At 42.0% G+C, this 15,507-nt stretch overlaps 2 protein-coding genes across 5 annotated transcripts in view; one reads left to right on the plus strand and one right to left on the minus strand.

Annotated features, from left to right (window-relative positions):
* rusc2 (RUN and SH3 domain containing 2) overlaps positions 1–8,638 on the minus strand; it is a 40,587-nt gene extending 31,949 nt beyond the window's left edge. For 2 of the 4 annotated variants that reach the window (XM_080892946.1, XM_080892945.1), the window contains exon 1: positions 6,941–7,335. The gene's annotated coding sequence lies outside the window, so the exon portion shown is untranslated. Of the gene's footprint in view, positions 1–6,940; positions 7,337–8,534 lie in introns of those variants that run through there. The other 2 variants (XM_080892943.1, XM_080892944.1) reach the window with 2 other exon arrangements.
* A 4,716-nt stretch (positions 8,639–13,354) lies between these two features.
* On the plus strand, positions 13,355–15,439 carry LOC308404677 (uncharacterized protein). The gene is made up of 5 exons (XM_080894829.1): positions 13,355–13,459; positions 13,545–13,597; positions 13,677–14,614; positions 14,660–15,267; positions 15,382–15,439. The coding sequence occupies exons 1-4, from the start codon at positions 13,443–13,445 to the stop codon at positions 15,257–15,259; spliced, it is 1,608 nt and encodes a 535-aa protein (XP_080750955.1). The 5' UTR covers positions 13,355–13,442; the 3' UTR covers positions 15,260–15,267; positions 15,382–15,439.
* Positions 15,440–15,507: the final 68 nt, after the last annotated feature.

Below are 15,507 nucleotides of genomic sequence, written 5' to 3' on the forward strand. Positions count from 1 at the left end.
TTTTTGCAGATAAGATAGCAGACAAAGATCTTCACCGTGTGTCACATGACACAGGAAACTCTCTTTTATTTTAAGTAACTGCTTTTCTCACAAACACACCCTCAGAAAATGATTAAGTGCAGGTGGGATTTTTGCTGGTTGTTATATTGAACAGGTTGAGCCACAGATTACTTCAAAGACTTGTCATTACAGGTATTTAAGTTCCCACAAAGCCTGACAGCGTGAGCATGAGTCTGCATGAACAACACGTGACACCGTGACGTGTCAAACACAGATGTAACCAGCTGTGAACATGACACCAGGTTTCATCAGTATGACTTGCAAAGCATGTTTGAAAATGCAGCGCTGCAGTTCTGCTTCCGGCCATCTCACCTCCGTTCCTCTCGACCTCCTCCTCACACTGTGCTGACTTTGTCCTTCTTGCTCCTCTCCTCCTCCTCTGGTCCACATCCAAACACCTCTCACTCTGTTCCCCATCTTCTTCTGACACGTTATTGCTTGCTCTCATTTATCCCCCTCCCCACTTACTTGCACCAAATCCCTGCTCGGCTACCCTTTCTGCTTCGCCTCCATATTGCACTGCAGTGTAACGCATCTTTCCTTTACTTCTGCCTCTCTCATAATCTCCCTTCCCTTCAATCTCTCTCTTCCCTTCCGTATCCAACTGACACTGACTGTATATGGTTTCACTGAGATCACCTATTACAATCCAGCAGTGCTTTTATTTTGCGTGGCCAACAATCGATTCACTGCCAGTAAGAAAAATGTATAAGATAAACTTGTAAGTAGAACCAGAAGAATTAACTTTAATGAATGTTTTTAAAACTTTAACTGTGGTTTTACTTCACTTCGCTCTGAGCCTCCATCTGGATCACATATCTGTCTGGTCCTGACTCAAAAAGCTGAATAAGGTATTCTGATAACAAGCCAGTCAGCTTTATTTGTCAAGGTGGCTTTGAGTTTTGTTTATTTACATTTTCTATATGTTTCTTGGTTTGCTTGGTGTTTCTATTCTCAGGTTTTACCCTCACCTCCTCTTGCAGTCTTCTTTCTGTTGTACTTCTTTGATTTTTCATTCCTGGAGTTTGCGTTTACCCCCAGCTTCCCTGTGTCTCCTGTTGAGTCTCCATCTCTGTGTTCAGTCATTTTTATTGGTTACTTCCAGTTTTATTTTGGTAGTTTTGGTCACCTGTGTCTTGTATTGAGTTTATCTTCCCTTGTCTCGTTATCCCTGATTAGTTCCCGCTGTATTTCCCACGGCCTCGTGTATATATTGTCCCAGTCTCCCCTTACTCATTGTAGTGTCGTCTCTCAGAGCTGTGTGCTTCCCTGCTCAATAGTTCCTGTAGTCCTTGTTGTGCGTCTCCTGGTTTGTGATCACCTTGCCAATTGCTTTTGGACTCATTTAGAACAGCCGGCAAAAAAGGTTCCCTTTCCATTCCCCCCCTGTGTTCTGCAACCTGCCACACAACTGTTGTTCTTTATTAACTAAGACAAATGTTGTTGCAGCAGGAGAAGCAGGAGCTTCCTCAATGCTAACATAGCGCAGAGGTCAGAGATCATCCCTGAAACACCAACAACTTTTCCTTTCTTTCTTGCAATATTTTGAGTTTAACAGTTGTGACGTAACAGTTTAGATTTACTCAATTTGATTTTACAAAGTTAGGAAAGTAAAGTTTAAAATCAATCCTTAAACATAAGTAATCCACATCAGCAGATATCCAGAGCCAACCTATTGATATTATATAAGAGTGGGAAAAAGTTAGATTAACGCATTGCTTCTCTCAAGCGCTTTAAAAAAAATCAAATGTAGTTAAAAGGAAAATGCTGAGATTTTTGTCACATAAGCTAAGACAGTCTTGCCGCCTTCACACTGAATGATTTTGCTTACATGTCACCCTCCCATTCTTCTCAGCAGCACAGTGAAAATGTCCACAGTACTCTGATGGTGTCCCAGCAGCTCTTTCACAGTCAGACAAATCAGCATGCAGGGCGGGCAACATTCATCTGCTTCAGCAATAAACACACGCACACAAACTCACAACTCTCCCAAACAGCCGTCTGGGCGCCTTTAAATCAGCGAAGCATTGCAGGCCGCGAGACATGAAAGGAACAAAACTGCCATAATAAGCTGGAGGGCAAAAGCTGTGTGGGTGCACGATCGCATGTGCTTGTGTTGATGCGTTCGACTCAAAAATTTCAAAAGGGAAAGATGCATATCCGACGTGCACAGCCATTTTCCTTTCTGACACCGACTGTGGCCGTGTCCTTACACTTTGTGCTGGTTCTGCTTTGCTTTCCTTCCACGGCCGGCTGTGTGATTCTGTTTCATAGCTTTACTTAAATAAGTCATTTCACACAGTCAGTGGTTTATGAAGACTAAAAAGGACTTATCAGCGTAAAAACACTATCAGTAAAATGTGCTTCAAAGTAAGACGTGCGTATTTTATTATTAGTTGCATAATTAGATCAGAGATTTTTTTAATGATGCTGCTGATTCCAATCTTGCATGATTCCTTTTTCCCCTGAAGACTATCAGCGACACACAGACCTGTTCAACTTTTTCCTGTACTTTAAACAATACCCACTAATCTGAGCCAAGTTGGAGCTAATAGTTTAATTAACTGAAATTAAAGCAATGTGAAAAAAATAAAGGTTTGTAGAGTTGTACATTGCTCCCAAGTGCCAAAATAACCAAGCTGAAGCATAAACGCCAAAAACTGCAGTTCTTCGAACGGCCACTTGAGGCAGGCTCTGAAAATCATCCCACCAGACTCCTGTGTTAAAATGTCTGATTTTACAGCTTTAAAAAAGTACGTTTACAGCCTGGTACTAAAAACAGCTTAGTTCTCTAGAGTTAATTTCCCCCTTCGTATTTACTGAACACAGGATTGTTTTTTATAACTCATTCCTAATAGATTGATCTGAAAATTAGTAAACTTGATGTTTGCAACTTGCTAACATAGCTTGTTAGCATTGGCTGACAGCTTAGCCGTCCACCCTCTGGTCAAGTTATGGTCACTTCTGGCTCCAAAAGCCCAGTTCACTACCAATATGCAACTGTGTGGAGTCATAAATCTGCCTCAGATATTACTAAATTATAGTACTTTAGTCAATGCACTTTGTTAATTTGAGTATTGCCCTTTTCCTGGGAAGCCAAAGGCTTTAAACAAAAAGACCCTGATCAGCAGAACACTTGCAAAAGCCCTAACAGAGATGTTGCATCAAAATCACAAGGAGGTTAATTTCCAGGCCAAACCACCACAGGCCTGCAGAGGCTACACGCGGCCTCGGCTGATCAGCCGTGAAGAATCAAGTTCTTAACACGTTTCCTTGACTTTAAATGCTGAGTTGTTGGGGGATAAATACCTCGGTTACAAGCTTACTGTCACAGATTCACTCTAAAACAATGGATTCTGATTTTAAGCAACAATTTTTACGATAAATATACCTCACAACTCTAGATATACATTTCAAGCTGCAAACAGACAAAATTTAGAGAGGCCAATTATTATATGTTATGGTTGCAGATCTTAATAAGCAAGAACAGCACAGTCTACTCTGAGCACGGAGTTACACAAACATGAGCTAAAGAAGCTCAGTAAGAGATGACTGGGAGATGCTGGCATGGCTTGAAAAGGTTTCCAAATTATGTTTTTGAAAACTAACTTTGTTCTTTACAAACTGGAGAGTCTCCAAAACAAGCATTTGTGTGGCTGAGTGCAGCTGCAGATAACAGAGTGCTGAAATCCTCTATTCAGGAAAACTCGATTACACGCTGGGAAACGGGCGTCACGTCTGTGCATGTTTTTTTACATACTTAGCATAGCTCAAATCACAGCACACACTAACACATAGGAAAGCCACACATGTGCACACACACACACACACACAGAAACTATTCACATCCGGCCTCAGCAGGCCTTCAGTTACATAACAAGAGACACACACACACACACACACACACACACACACACATATTTGAAGATGAGGACAGGCAGCTGAACAGCGAGAGGAGGCACATCGCCCTGACTCAGTGAATCCGCCAGTTTCGAGAAATGACCAGTACGCTGAGGCTTTAGTCCTGTAATGCCATGACGATTAGCTCAGCGGTCACAAGTCCTCCTTCACACTGACTGGTGACGCAGACAGAGTCGGCACAGATTCATGCTTTGCTAACACGCTGCTGCTTTAAGTGGCTTTCACTGTGAACAGTGTGAGCTGCTCTGACAGTCAACAACAACTTTACATAAGACAAAACAACCAATTTGAATCCCAAAATTCAGAGTTCTGGAAACACGTGACTTTAGAATAAAAAGCATATCCACCACAACATATTTATCAGCAATCAGAGCTTACACAATCACCTGTTGATGGGCTGGAAATGGCCAGTTGGAACATTTTAACATATTGTGCAACTTAAAGAACAGCAGATAAACACACTGCTATTGTAAAACTTATGTTGATTCTATAGCTGCACCCCAGTATGAGTGTAATGACACGGTTTGGGCCCTTGGGTTGACTTAGGTTAATACTCTGACGCTATAAGCATCAGCCTAAGCCTGCTGATCTTCACGGCTCTTCCTTGATCTCTTTCTGTCTTTAATCAGTGAGTTCAGTAAATTTCGCTGCAGCAGGATGTAAGGGCAGTTCGGGCAATGTTTTAAAAACAGTGGCAGTCGTAATACTCTTCAGTGCTTTCATCATGAGAAAATTGTTACATTTTATTTCAGGTTCTGCATATTTGTGTATCTACTTCTATAATCTCTAATGGAGTACCTAACCTGAATCAATGTACGCAACCAGCAGGGAAAAAAATGTATTTTAAAATTTCTTACGAGTATCTAATTTTATTATTAGTACTACTAATAAAAATGTGAGCACAGCTCCTGCAACAAGCTCTACCACAGCCTTCTAAGTCTAACTGTTACTACTACAGCTATAATCCTAAAAGGAAAATCATCTGTGCCCCACAGGAAGAGCGTAGTAATCCCACAACAGTACAGGCTACAAAATAAACAAAAGTTTCTTTTAAATACAATACTGATAAAAACAAAGAAAATAGAGAGTATAAGTGAGACAGAGAACTGCAGAGGTCAGTAGGGCTGCATAAAGCTGACAGCTAGCTGTAAACAAATGGATTCAGGTTCTGGAGATTAGAAAGCAAGGCAGAAAAAATAAATTACATAAGACACGCTGAGCTTTCTCCCTTCCGCTGCTTCCCTCCTGAGATTATCAGGTTATCTAAAAGAGCACCAGGACAAGCAGACCACCTGGTGTATTAACATCTTGCATGACTTATTATTGCATAAACAATGCAGACAAAACATCTGGAGTCCAAAACAAGTATTCAGTTAATCACTGAATCAAATAACAACTGACCTGTTAAACAAAACACCACAAAATAGAAAAGATGTCACCAAGACATCACACAGTGATCCCTGAGAGAATGATCAGTGTCGTCACTTTATGGCATTTTCTTTCATTATGTAATATTTTAGTTGGTAAAACTTATACATTAATGTGACCGTGACACAACAATGCCTTTCAAACGAGTTATCTGCATCCCCACCATGTCGCATAATGTAATGTAATGTACCTCAACAGATCAACAACAATCCACAAAAAAAAGCAGCAATAGGAAGAAGCCTTAAAAAATAAAATCCTCAGAGAGCATGCTACAGTAGAGCAACTCTATAAAACTGAATCCACTATGGTTACTTGAGTGTTTTGAAAAACATATTTACAGTTTACTTCATTTTTTGCCTCTTTTTTCCCATCGATGCTCTGACAACCAGATTGGCTTGTCTTTTTGAGTCAGCGTCCAGCGGACATCTGATCCAAATCTCAGATCAGTGCATCGATAACATTTTAGATCTCCCATTTCCTTGTGTTCTACATTACCTCTGATGCATAGTAGGGATGGGCAGATCAATACTAAGGATATGTAGCCTTGTTCTGAGTATCAGTAACCAACCTCAGTAGGGTCTATGGCAAAAATGGATCCATCCATCACATATCAGATCAAACGTAGATAAAAATCAAGTTTTAGTTCCGTGTAATTTATGTTTACTGCAGTTCTAAGCATTTGCAAGGTTTTCACCTATTTAGCTTCAAGAATTTACTGTCTTGAACCTTTTAATAATGGATCTGAACAATACAAAACAAAAACACAGATTTATTTTTTTTTTAACTTACATGGTACGGTACATTTCCTTTTCAAAAATACAAACTTCATATTTCTATCAGTTGAACTGATCCTGTTTTCTTTATATTTTTATTTATTGTATTTTTGTCTCTTGATCCATCCTATACACACATCCTGCCTTTTAATAGTGTTTGCTGCACACGTTTATAGTTCTTCGATTCAGCCAAGCTTTTATTTTGTAAATCTTTGGCGGAAGTCATCCCTTTACAATCTTACTAAGCTGACGCTGCTCGCGTATCCCTGTTGTTTCTACTAATAAGGGATCAATATGGTGATGGCACGGTGCAGGCCGCTGGTGTCACCAGTGCAGATGATCCCGAGCAGTCGCAGTTTATTACCGAACATCGCGCCCTTCACTCCGGAGCCCAAGGCCCCCCTGAAGCCGCGGATAGATGATCGAACATGGATGATGTGTTAGACCGTTACCACGCTGCCTTTGTGCTGCTGCGATTAAAATAAATCTTTGTTTATCACGTCAGAAGGCAAACGGGCACATCCATCCACTGAAACTGTCATTTAATCGTAAAAACAAGGCGTCTTCTAACACGACACAGCGGTTTGAGGGTGACCATCGTCTGAAAGCCGAGCCTCCGTCCCTCCCGATCTGATCGAGCTAGGCATCATTTTTCTGCCTCCGACGCGATGCTGCTGAGCGGAGCCCTTTTCCCTTCGCACCTCTAACCAAATCGCTCACAAAAGAAAACAACAAAAATCACAATTTAATGCACTAACCTCGTCTCCGGGGTCGGCGGTGGTGTTGTTCTCGGTGAAACGCATGTGCAGCTGTGGAGGAGCGAGGCTTGTTTTCTCACCGACAGACTGCGGAGCGGACAGCGTCAGCGGCGCTGCATCGCAGGATGGGCTGGGCTGGAGCGGCACGTCAGCCTGAAGTCACAGCCTGGTCCCAGACTGGATTATCTAACCCTGGGTGGGACAGCTGCCGCTCATTAATAGCCCCGTGACCTCAACCAGCGAAGCTATACTGACTTAATGAATGCACAGTTCACAATCGCATGAATATTGTACGAAGAAAACACAATGTATACTTTATTTGCCCCAAAGTTGGGAAAGTCCTTTATGACAACGGCTAAAATCCAAGTTAAACACAACATACAACAAACTTCTCCAGTGGTATATAATTCAGTAAGATACACTGTAACCATTTTGGCAATATTACAAAAACAAAAGAGTTAAATTAAAATGCAAAAATAAACAATGTATACATTTTTAAAATGACTAATAAAATGATATAATTTACAAAAACTATAAATGAAAGAAAAATGGAACAGTAATATAAATAGCACAGTATAACAGATTATAAAGTGGGATTAAAATGACCTGGTGCACACACAGTGTTTAATAAAAAAGTAAAAAGAGAATAATAAATTATTGACAGTGGACAATAAATTACGCTTTACCCAACGGATCTGTTGCAGGGGGCCCCCACAATTTTTTTATAGGCTTAACCATATGGGGGAAACTAAAAATATTGGGGTGGCACAGCAGAAACAGAATTTTTACAGTTGTATTATGATTTTGTGAAATATAGGTTACCTGAAAAATACGAGGGAAAGGAGTGAAAGAAAAGAATTATATGCATAGTTAATTTCCTGCTATTAAAGTTTATTTCACTGAAAAAAGTTATATATGAAAACTAGGGGTGCAACGATACACAAAATTCACAGTTCGGTTCAATACTTTGGTGTCACAGTTCGATATTCTTTCGATACAAAAAAATTGTTCATGCTTTTTTAATTTGTCATTTATTAAAATTATAAATATATATTTTGTACAGTTTTTAAATTTAATGTTGCTGAAACAACAAAATACTAAATCTATCTGATGGAGAAATCACTCATCTTTGGAAAAGAGAGTTTATTACAGAGAAATGTCTCTTTCCAAAATAAAAGCTATACTATAGCTTCTTCTGGGCTATATTCTCAGCAGCATATTAAACATATCAGGTCCCCATAAGGAGAATCCTGTGCTAACGGCTGTCTAAATGACTCGGGTAAAGTTTGTAGCATGCGTGCTTGTTGTTTTTGTCTGCTTCCACTTGTCTTTGCACTAGGATGATGTCGGAGTAAATGTGCAGTCATATTCGTTGTGTTCCCACTAGTGCTGTCAGCGTTAATCTCGTTAAAATGACATTAACGCCAAAACGTGGCAAATCTCCATTAACGACCTACCGCGGATCACCCGTGTGTGGGACTGGACTGCGTGAACACGTTAACAAGCTAACTGCGCTAACGCACTAGTTCCCACAAATTGAGCATTGCATGGCACATCCGACATACTGTTTTACTTTTGTCCATGACGCGCTTACCTTCAGGGTCATGCTTCATATGAAAATAGTTCCAAACGCCAGATCTGAATGAGGGTGGGGGAGGTTCAATTTGCCATCTTGCAGCGAGCTTAGCTTCTGTCTTGCTAGCTTGCGCTGCGCTCAGTGGATCTGCGCTCGACAGTGCAGCCTAGGCGGAGTAGTCGAATGCAGATCCACTGAGCTCTCAACACAGACAGCATCATCAGAAGACAAGTTGATAAAATAAACAAAAAATGTTGTATTGTTCGATACATATGCGTACCGAACCCAAAGCACTGTATCTAACGGTTCAATATCTACACGAGTATCGTTGCACTCCTAATGAAAACCAAATAAGATTTTGAAATCCATAATAATCTGTTTTTAATCGATTATTTGATTGACTAGAAGTCCCAACCACCGCTTTAATGATTCTCAGCAGAGCTGAGCACAAGCAGCTTAAGATTCCCTCTCCAAGAATGGAGTTCACTTTAAGAGTAAACTTGATCAGGAAAGACAGACACGTGTTGGATCATGTAAGACTGTGAACTGTTGTCTGTCTATGTGTTGGCCCTGAGATGCAACAGTGATCTGTCAGGATCAAATACCTGTGAATAATATAGAAAACAAATTCTACCATCACTTTGATCAGTAGTTATTTCACTGGAAATACGACTTTGAAATTTCAAACCCCACACAGAGACCTTCACGGGTTTCAATGCTACGTGTTTACTGGTGCAAAACAAAACCATCTTTTGGCATCACATTTATTCAAAACAGTTTTGCTCCATCATTTTCATGTCTAAAAGCATCCACAAAATCATCAAGGTTCATGGCTCTAGCCCTTCTTGCCTCAGTGCTTAATGCCCCCAAACTGCTGAGTCGGTTGTCACTCATCGTGTTCCTTAAAGAAGATGTGAGCACTGAAAAGCTGTGCTCACATGACGCAGGTCACGGTAATGGAAGTGCTATTTTGCACGGTTTGAATAGTTCACGAAACAGCTCCTTATACGGCTCATGATAAGCTCTAATAAACTTGTGTTTATGTTTTACAGTCGCTCTTTTTTTTTTTCAAGAATTCATGTTAGTTGGGGAATCTGTATTTCCGGTTGTTGATGTTGCTGTGTGTGTACTGTGCAGAAAATGGAAAAAATTTAGATTTAAAGCTTGTATACCTTTCATAATAACAGTTTCCTGATGATAATCTTCTCTTCTCTCAGACCGAAGCATGTCAGTGATTGGAGGAATGTACCAGTTTGAAATGATTCCTTGTCTGTGCTGATCTGTCTTTGAACTACTGGAGTGGAAATATAGTAGGCTCTAAGCCAGAGCTTGGTGTGACGTGACGGCCTGGAGATGCATCACCAGTGTTACCACCAGTGTTTCAACAAGAGCGTCAATAACAGCTGTGACTAAACTGAGCTGTGGGGATGGCAAAATATCAGACAGATGTTTGACCTCACCAAACACAAAACAAAGTTATAAGAAGACAACATTTAGATGTATTTAGGCTAACAGACCTCTTGTCTCTACAGTTCTGTCACCATTCCCTTCCTCAGATAACTCTTTCAGCAGACGTACAATGGCAGGTAGTCTGTCCCTCACTGTTGTGTAAGCATTGTACCTTCATACCCACTGTGTTTCTATCAGCCTTTGTAACTCTCTAGGTGGACCTTAAATATTTTCCCTTTGTACCTCTGGCCACTTTTGGTACCAGAAACATAAAATTTAACGCGTGCCTGCACACCTGTGTTCTTTCCACTCATTACTGAGGCCCCAACATTTACAAGGTTAGTGTTAAACCACAAGGTGGTTTCTGTAGTCAGGCCCATACTTCTGCAGTATTTATAGCAGCATCCAGATGCTCTGCAGCTTTAGAGTTGAGGAAGCACCCACACACTGACCCTTTATAATAATATGTTATTACAAAAGACATCTGGTCCTTCTTACTGAGGTCTTTGGTTACATCCACCATTATAATAAAAGCCTCACTTTGTGTAACTTCACTAATTATTGAGGAAAGGCCCATTTCAGCCAGGCAATCCATTATTTCATTTTGTGTAGCATGTCCAAGGTATGTGACATTTCTCTGACTTGTCATTTTTTTCCTTACAGCAGGATCGTGCTTTGCTCGTAGTTCCATAATTGACAGGAGATTTCCTTTATTTTCACCATCTCTGTCATTGTGTGCTCTCTGTGCTATGTTTTGACAAGCTGATTTGTTGTGTTGCAAAGTTATTGCATATGATATGATTTTCTGTCATATCATTCTGCCCCACCCCGGGAAAACGCCCGTGTCGCCCGTATCAAAAACCGCTACTCGGTGATGGCAAGCTACATTGTAGCCACAGCCACCCTGCCCTCTGACCACCACCAGTAGGCAACGGGCGAAGTGTCTTGACAGTCTTGGTCATTATGGACACAACGACCGAGACTGTCGGAGCTGGGGCTCGAACCAGCAACCTTCCGATTATAAGACGAACTGCCAACTCTTGAGCCTCGATCTCCCCCTCATTCAAAATCTGGAAAATAATGATTTTATGTTTGTTTTATTTTTGTAACTGTGTTATTTTAGTCAGATTACTTTGAATCTTTACATCCTGTAACTTGATGGAACAAAACAACTGATATGTGAATACAGTAACTAAAAAAATCAGTTGAATTAAAATGAAATTAGTGCCTGGGCCTGCAAATTATATCTTACAGCAGGTTTAAAATTATTTATACCATAAACTAAAATATTACATGTTTGGCTACAAACAAATAATATGAAATAATTGACCTGTAAATAAAAAACTTGAGTTTTTTTCTCAAACAAAAGACAATTTTGTTGTGTAACATAACCAACGGGACTCTCATAACTTTGTTTATTCTAATCTTCTTTTTTCTCATGCATGGAAGAGGTTTAGTTTAAAAAGTGCAAAAAAAGGGACCCTCGTCCCCCCAACAGCTGAACAAAGATATAAACTATAAACAAATGGCAAAGTTGTGCAGGTTGCAATGATTGCCTGAAACTGTCTGATTAATTGTACTTGTTGAAAAGCAAGCTTATGGTTTCTTCATTCTCATGCGGCTTGCCCAACCTGCAACCATTATCTCAGTTCACAAAGATGAGGGTCAACAACCAAACATCTTAGGTTGAAATAAGAATATGTCTGATAAAGGTGAGAAGCCATAACAACATGATGAGCCTCACAAAAGACTGTAGGTGATGCAATCTCCCACACAAATGGGGCTGCCAGGCCAGGTGTGGAGAAGAGGAGACAAACAAACCTCTTATGGATTTTGCAGAAGATTATTTCATTTAGACTATACATTATACTATACTATACTACTATACAGCATAATTTGAAGGACAATCGTTTACTTTCAGAATGGCTGAGGTTCAGGGCCTAGAGTAGGTCATCTACTAACTGCAAGGGTGGTAGTTAAATCCCTTGCTGATCCACTCTGCATGCCAAAGTACCCTTGGGTAAGATACTGATCCTCGAGTTGCTCGATGCATTTAAATGTGAATGTTAGACAGAAAGCGTTTAAACGTAGAACTAAAAAAAACTCATATGAACGGGTGAATGAGACATGCTGTATAAAGTGCTCTGAGTACCAGTGTTGAAAATCACTATACAAGAACCAGGCCACTTTCCTTCCCAATGAGATTTAAACTCCAGTTCAGTTTGAGTGAGAATTGCATATGCTGAGCTCCACCTACTGGTTTCCTGATGTTATTGCAATGGCCAAGACAAAGTTATCCACAGGAACTAAAGCTGACATGACGTTAATGTGAATAGGCCCGAATCCAATCCAGCCCTGATTTGTACAGCCTTGAGCTCTATGGATAAAGATTATGTCAGTTAGTTATCCAGCTATCTTTCAGTTCCATTCAAGCCCTTAAAAAACGCTCCCACTTGTCTTTATTTCATTTATGTTATTCTTTAACATCAACAAAAATATAAACTGTTCAAATATGTACAAAATCATGTATTGTTGTAACTGAATTTTAAGGCGGGAGAAGTTTCACATATCAATACGTGTCAATACATCACTCGCACTTCTAACTTTAGCTCTATAATCAGAACAATGGTTTGGCTTTTTATCCACTTACATACAGTGGCTGTTGTAGACTCTGTTAGGATCTCGGAAAAACCCACAGAGGGATGCGGTGGGTTCATCACTGTGTTCATCATCATTATGTTACAAATAATCTGACACCAACAGAAAGATTGCATGCTCAGTCACATCACACAGGATGCTCTGTTAGCTAAGTCAAAGTCAGAATAAAGAAAAGAAATAATGTCGTGCTACAGGAAGCTCTAATATTCAAGTGTCCCCAACATTTAAGGATAGACTATTTACCATTAGATTTAATTGTTATGTGCCTAACTCACTGATTTGTTGCTTCGATTGCTTTCATTTCTCCTCTTTTCTCTTTTTTCTTCATCTTTCTTTTTTATCTTGGTGTCAGATTGTTAGATTTAAATTTTTTACACAATCATCATACATGCCACTTGCACGCACAGAGTGAGTGGAGTCAAGTGGGGCTCTCTTTAGAAGGCCGGGTCTCTCATACTTTCACTGCAAACTTTGCACACTCTGCCGCTGCTGGAAAGTTAAAGTTTGTCCGTCTTCAGCACCACACACTGGCATCACTAAGCAATTGACTGGTTCAGAAAGAAGTCTCTTCTCTTCTGAACACCTGTGTATCATAGTGAATCTGCATCAGGTGCAAGCAATCTGTCTGTTTCCTGTCAGTTGCTTTGGAACCGAGAACTTTGATTGGCTGTCAAGAGAAGATAAATTGGGTGCCTTGACCCTACCTGATACTGTGCTGCAGAAGGAGGGAAGCAGAGTTGTAGTTGTTTTGTGCTGGGCTAACAGACGCTAGATTGGGGCTTCTCAAGTTTATACCTGATATTATTTCTGCTTGAAGCAATGAGCTTTATATTTTGGTAATCTCAAATAATTCTTTTCCTGAGATTTATGATTTTATTTGATGTGATCACAATAGTTTGTTCAAATATGTTTTTGTTTTAGTGTGTTGCTGCCATGGGTACTTCTTGTTGGGGAGCTTCAAGCAAGTATGAAACGTAAGTCTCATGTGAAGCTAGAATTTGAGTTAAGTATGACAAACATGGTTATTCACTATTAAATTTCATCTCTTTTCAGCTTCCTATCTTGGCTTTGGAAATCTTGATGCCAGTAAGCAGGTCTCGGGTGACCAGCTTCATCAGTTGCCACACTGGTTCCACCCTCTGCGCCAGGACCAGGCCCAGCCTCAGCCTCGGAGCTCTCTGGCTCCTAGCTCTCAGCCCAAGGTCCAACCCCAGTCTCGCAGCTACCTCCCCCAGCCATTGCTGCAAGCTCATGGTTCTCAACCACAAGTCCAGCCCCTGTCACAGCCCCTGGTGCAGGCTCGCAGCTATCAATCTCAGCCACAGGTTCATAGTTACTGGGCTGAGGCCTATCCCCAGCTGCAGATTCGCAGTCAAGGCCATCCTGAGATCCAGGGTCCCCCCCAGGTCCGTCCCCACACCCAGCCTCGGAGCTTTCAGAATCGTGCCCAAATCCAACCACAGCCTCGCAGGATTGAGGGCCATCCCAAGACCCAGATGCAGCCTCAGCCTCGTACCTTTCAGGGCCAACCCCAGACACAGACTCAGCTGCAGCCTCGCAACTTTCAGGGTCATCCTCAGGGCCGTCCCCAATTCCAGCTTGAGGGTCATCCCCAGAACCAGTTGCAGCCTCACAGCTTTCATGGCTATTCCTACCAGCCACAGCCTCGCATCTATCGTGGCTATCCCCAGGCTCAGCTGAAGTCACAGCTTCAGCCTCGTAGCTTTCAGGGCCATCCCCAGGTACAGACCCAGCCACAGCCTCGCAGCTTTCAGGGTAGTTCCCAGACACAGCCTCATAGCCATCAAGGCCATCCCAAGACCCAGCCACAGCGCCAGCCACAGCCTCGCAGCTTTCAGGGCTATGCCCACCAGCCACAGCCCCATAGCTTTCAGAGCCAGGCCCAGAACCAGCTGCAGCCCCGCAGCTTTCAAGGCCAGGCTTATCCCCAGGCGCAGCCACAGCCTCGCAGCTTTCAGGGCCATCTCCAGGTACAGACGCAGCCACAGCCTCGCAGCTTTCAGGGCCATCTCCAGGTACAGACGCAGCCACAGGTTCGTACCTTTCACGGCCATCCCCAGGTCCGTCCCCAGACCCAGCTTCGTAGCCATGAAGTCCATCCTGAGACCCAGCTGCTGACCCAGCCACAGCCTCGCAGCAATCAGGGCCATCCCCATGCCCAGCTGAAGTCCCAAATGCAGCCCAGCAGCTTTCAGGGCCATGCCCATCCTCGGGCCCAAATCCAGACCCAGCTGCGGCCTCGCAGCTTTCAGGGCCAGGGCCATCCCAAGGCCCAGACCCAGCTGCAGTCTCTCAGCTCTCAGCCTGAAGGCTATCAGGCTGACTCACTGCCACAACCTCGTAGTTCTCCGGCTCAGCCCCAAGACCAGCTGCATGCTAGCAGTTCTCAGTCGCGGGGCCACTTAAAGCCTCGCAGTCATCATGCTCAGGCCAAGACACAGCCTCATAGTTATCCAGCATATCCACATGCCCATTCTTACTATCAGACTCAAATCCCAATACAGGCACGCAGCTATCAAATGCGTCCTCGGATGATGCGTTACCAGCACAGACCTCATCTTCAGCCTTGGGTAAGGGCAACTGACACAAACCACCAGATTCTGCAAGGGGCTTAACCGAAGAGGTATACTCCATAAAACTAGTTGGTGTTTACTTTGTCGTTTTTTTTTTTTTTTTTTCCTCTTTCCCTTTAGAACCTGCATAAGCTCAACATCACTAATTATCTTTCTCATTCCAGGGCCAACATCAGAAGATGGATCATTAACTGCATGGATACAATTAAACTGATCTTTAGGGGAAATGTAAATAAATCTTTCTAGATGAGTCTGTGTGTGGGCTAGCTTATTTATACTTTATAGTAATA

This window comes from Rhamphochromis sp. 'chilingali', assembly GCF_963969265.1.
Source record: "Rhamphochromis sp. 'chilingali' genome assembly, chromosome: 10".
NCBI lineage: Eukaryota > Metazoa > Chordata > Actinopteri > Cichliformes > Cichlidae > Rhamphochromis > Rhamphochromis sp. 'chilingali'.

What these genes read in the sequence shown, in the direction of transcription:
- LOC308404677 (XM_080894829.1), top strand. An exon ending in GCTTCAAGCAAGTATGAAAC is followed by an intron (nt 13,598 to 13,676) that starts GTAAGTCTCATG and finishes ATCTCTTTTCAG; the next exon opens with CTTCCTATCTTGGCTTTGGA. An exon ending in GCTTTCAGGGCCATCTCCAG is followed by an intron (nt 14,615 to 14,659) that starts GTACAGACGCAG and finishes GGCCATCTCCAG; the next exon opens with GTACAGACGCAGCCACAGGT.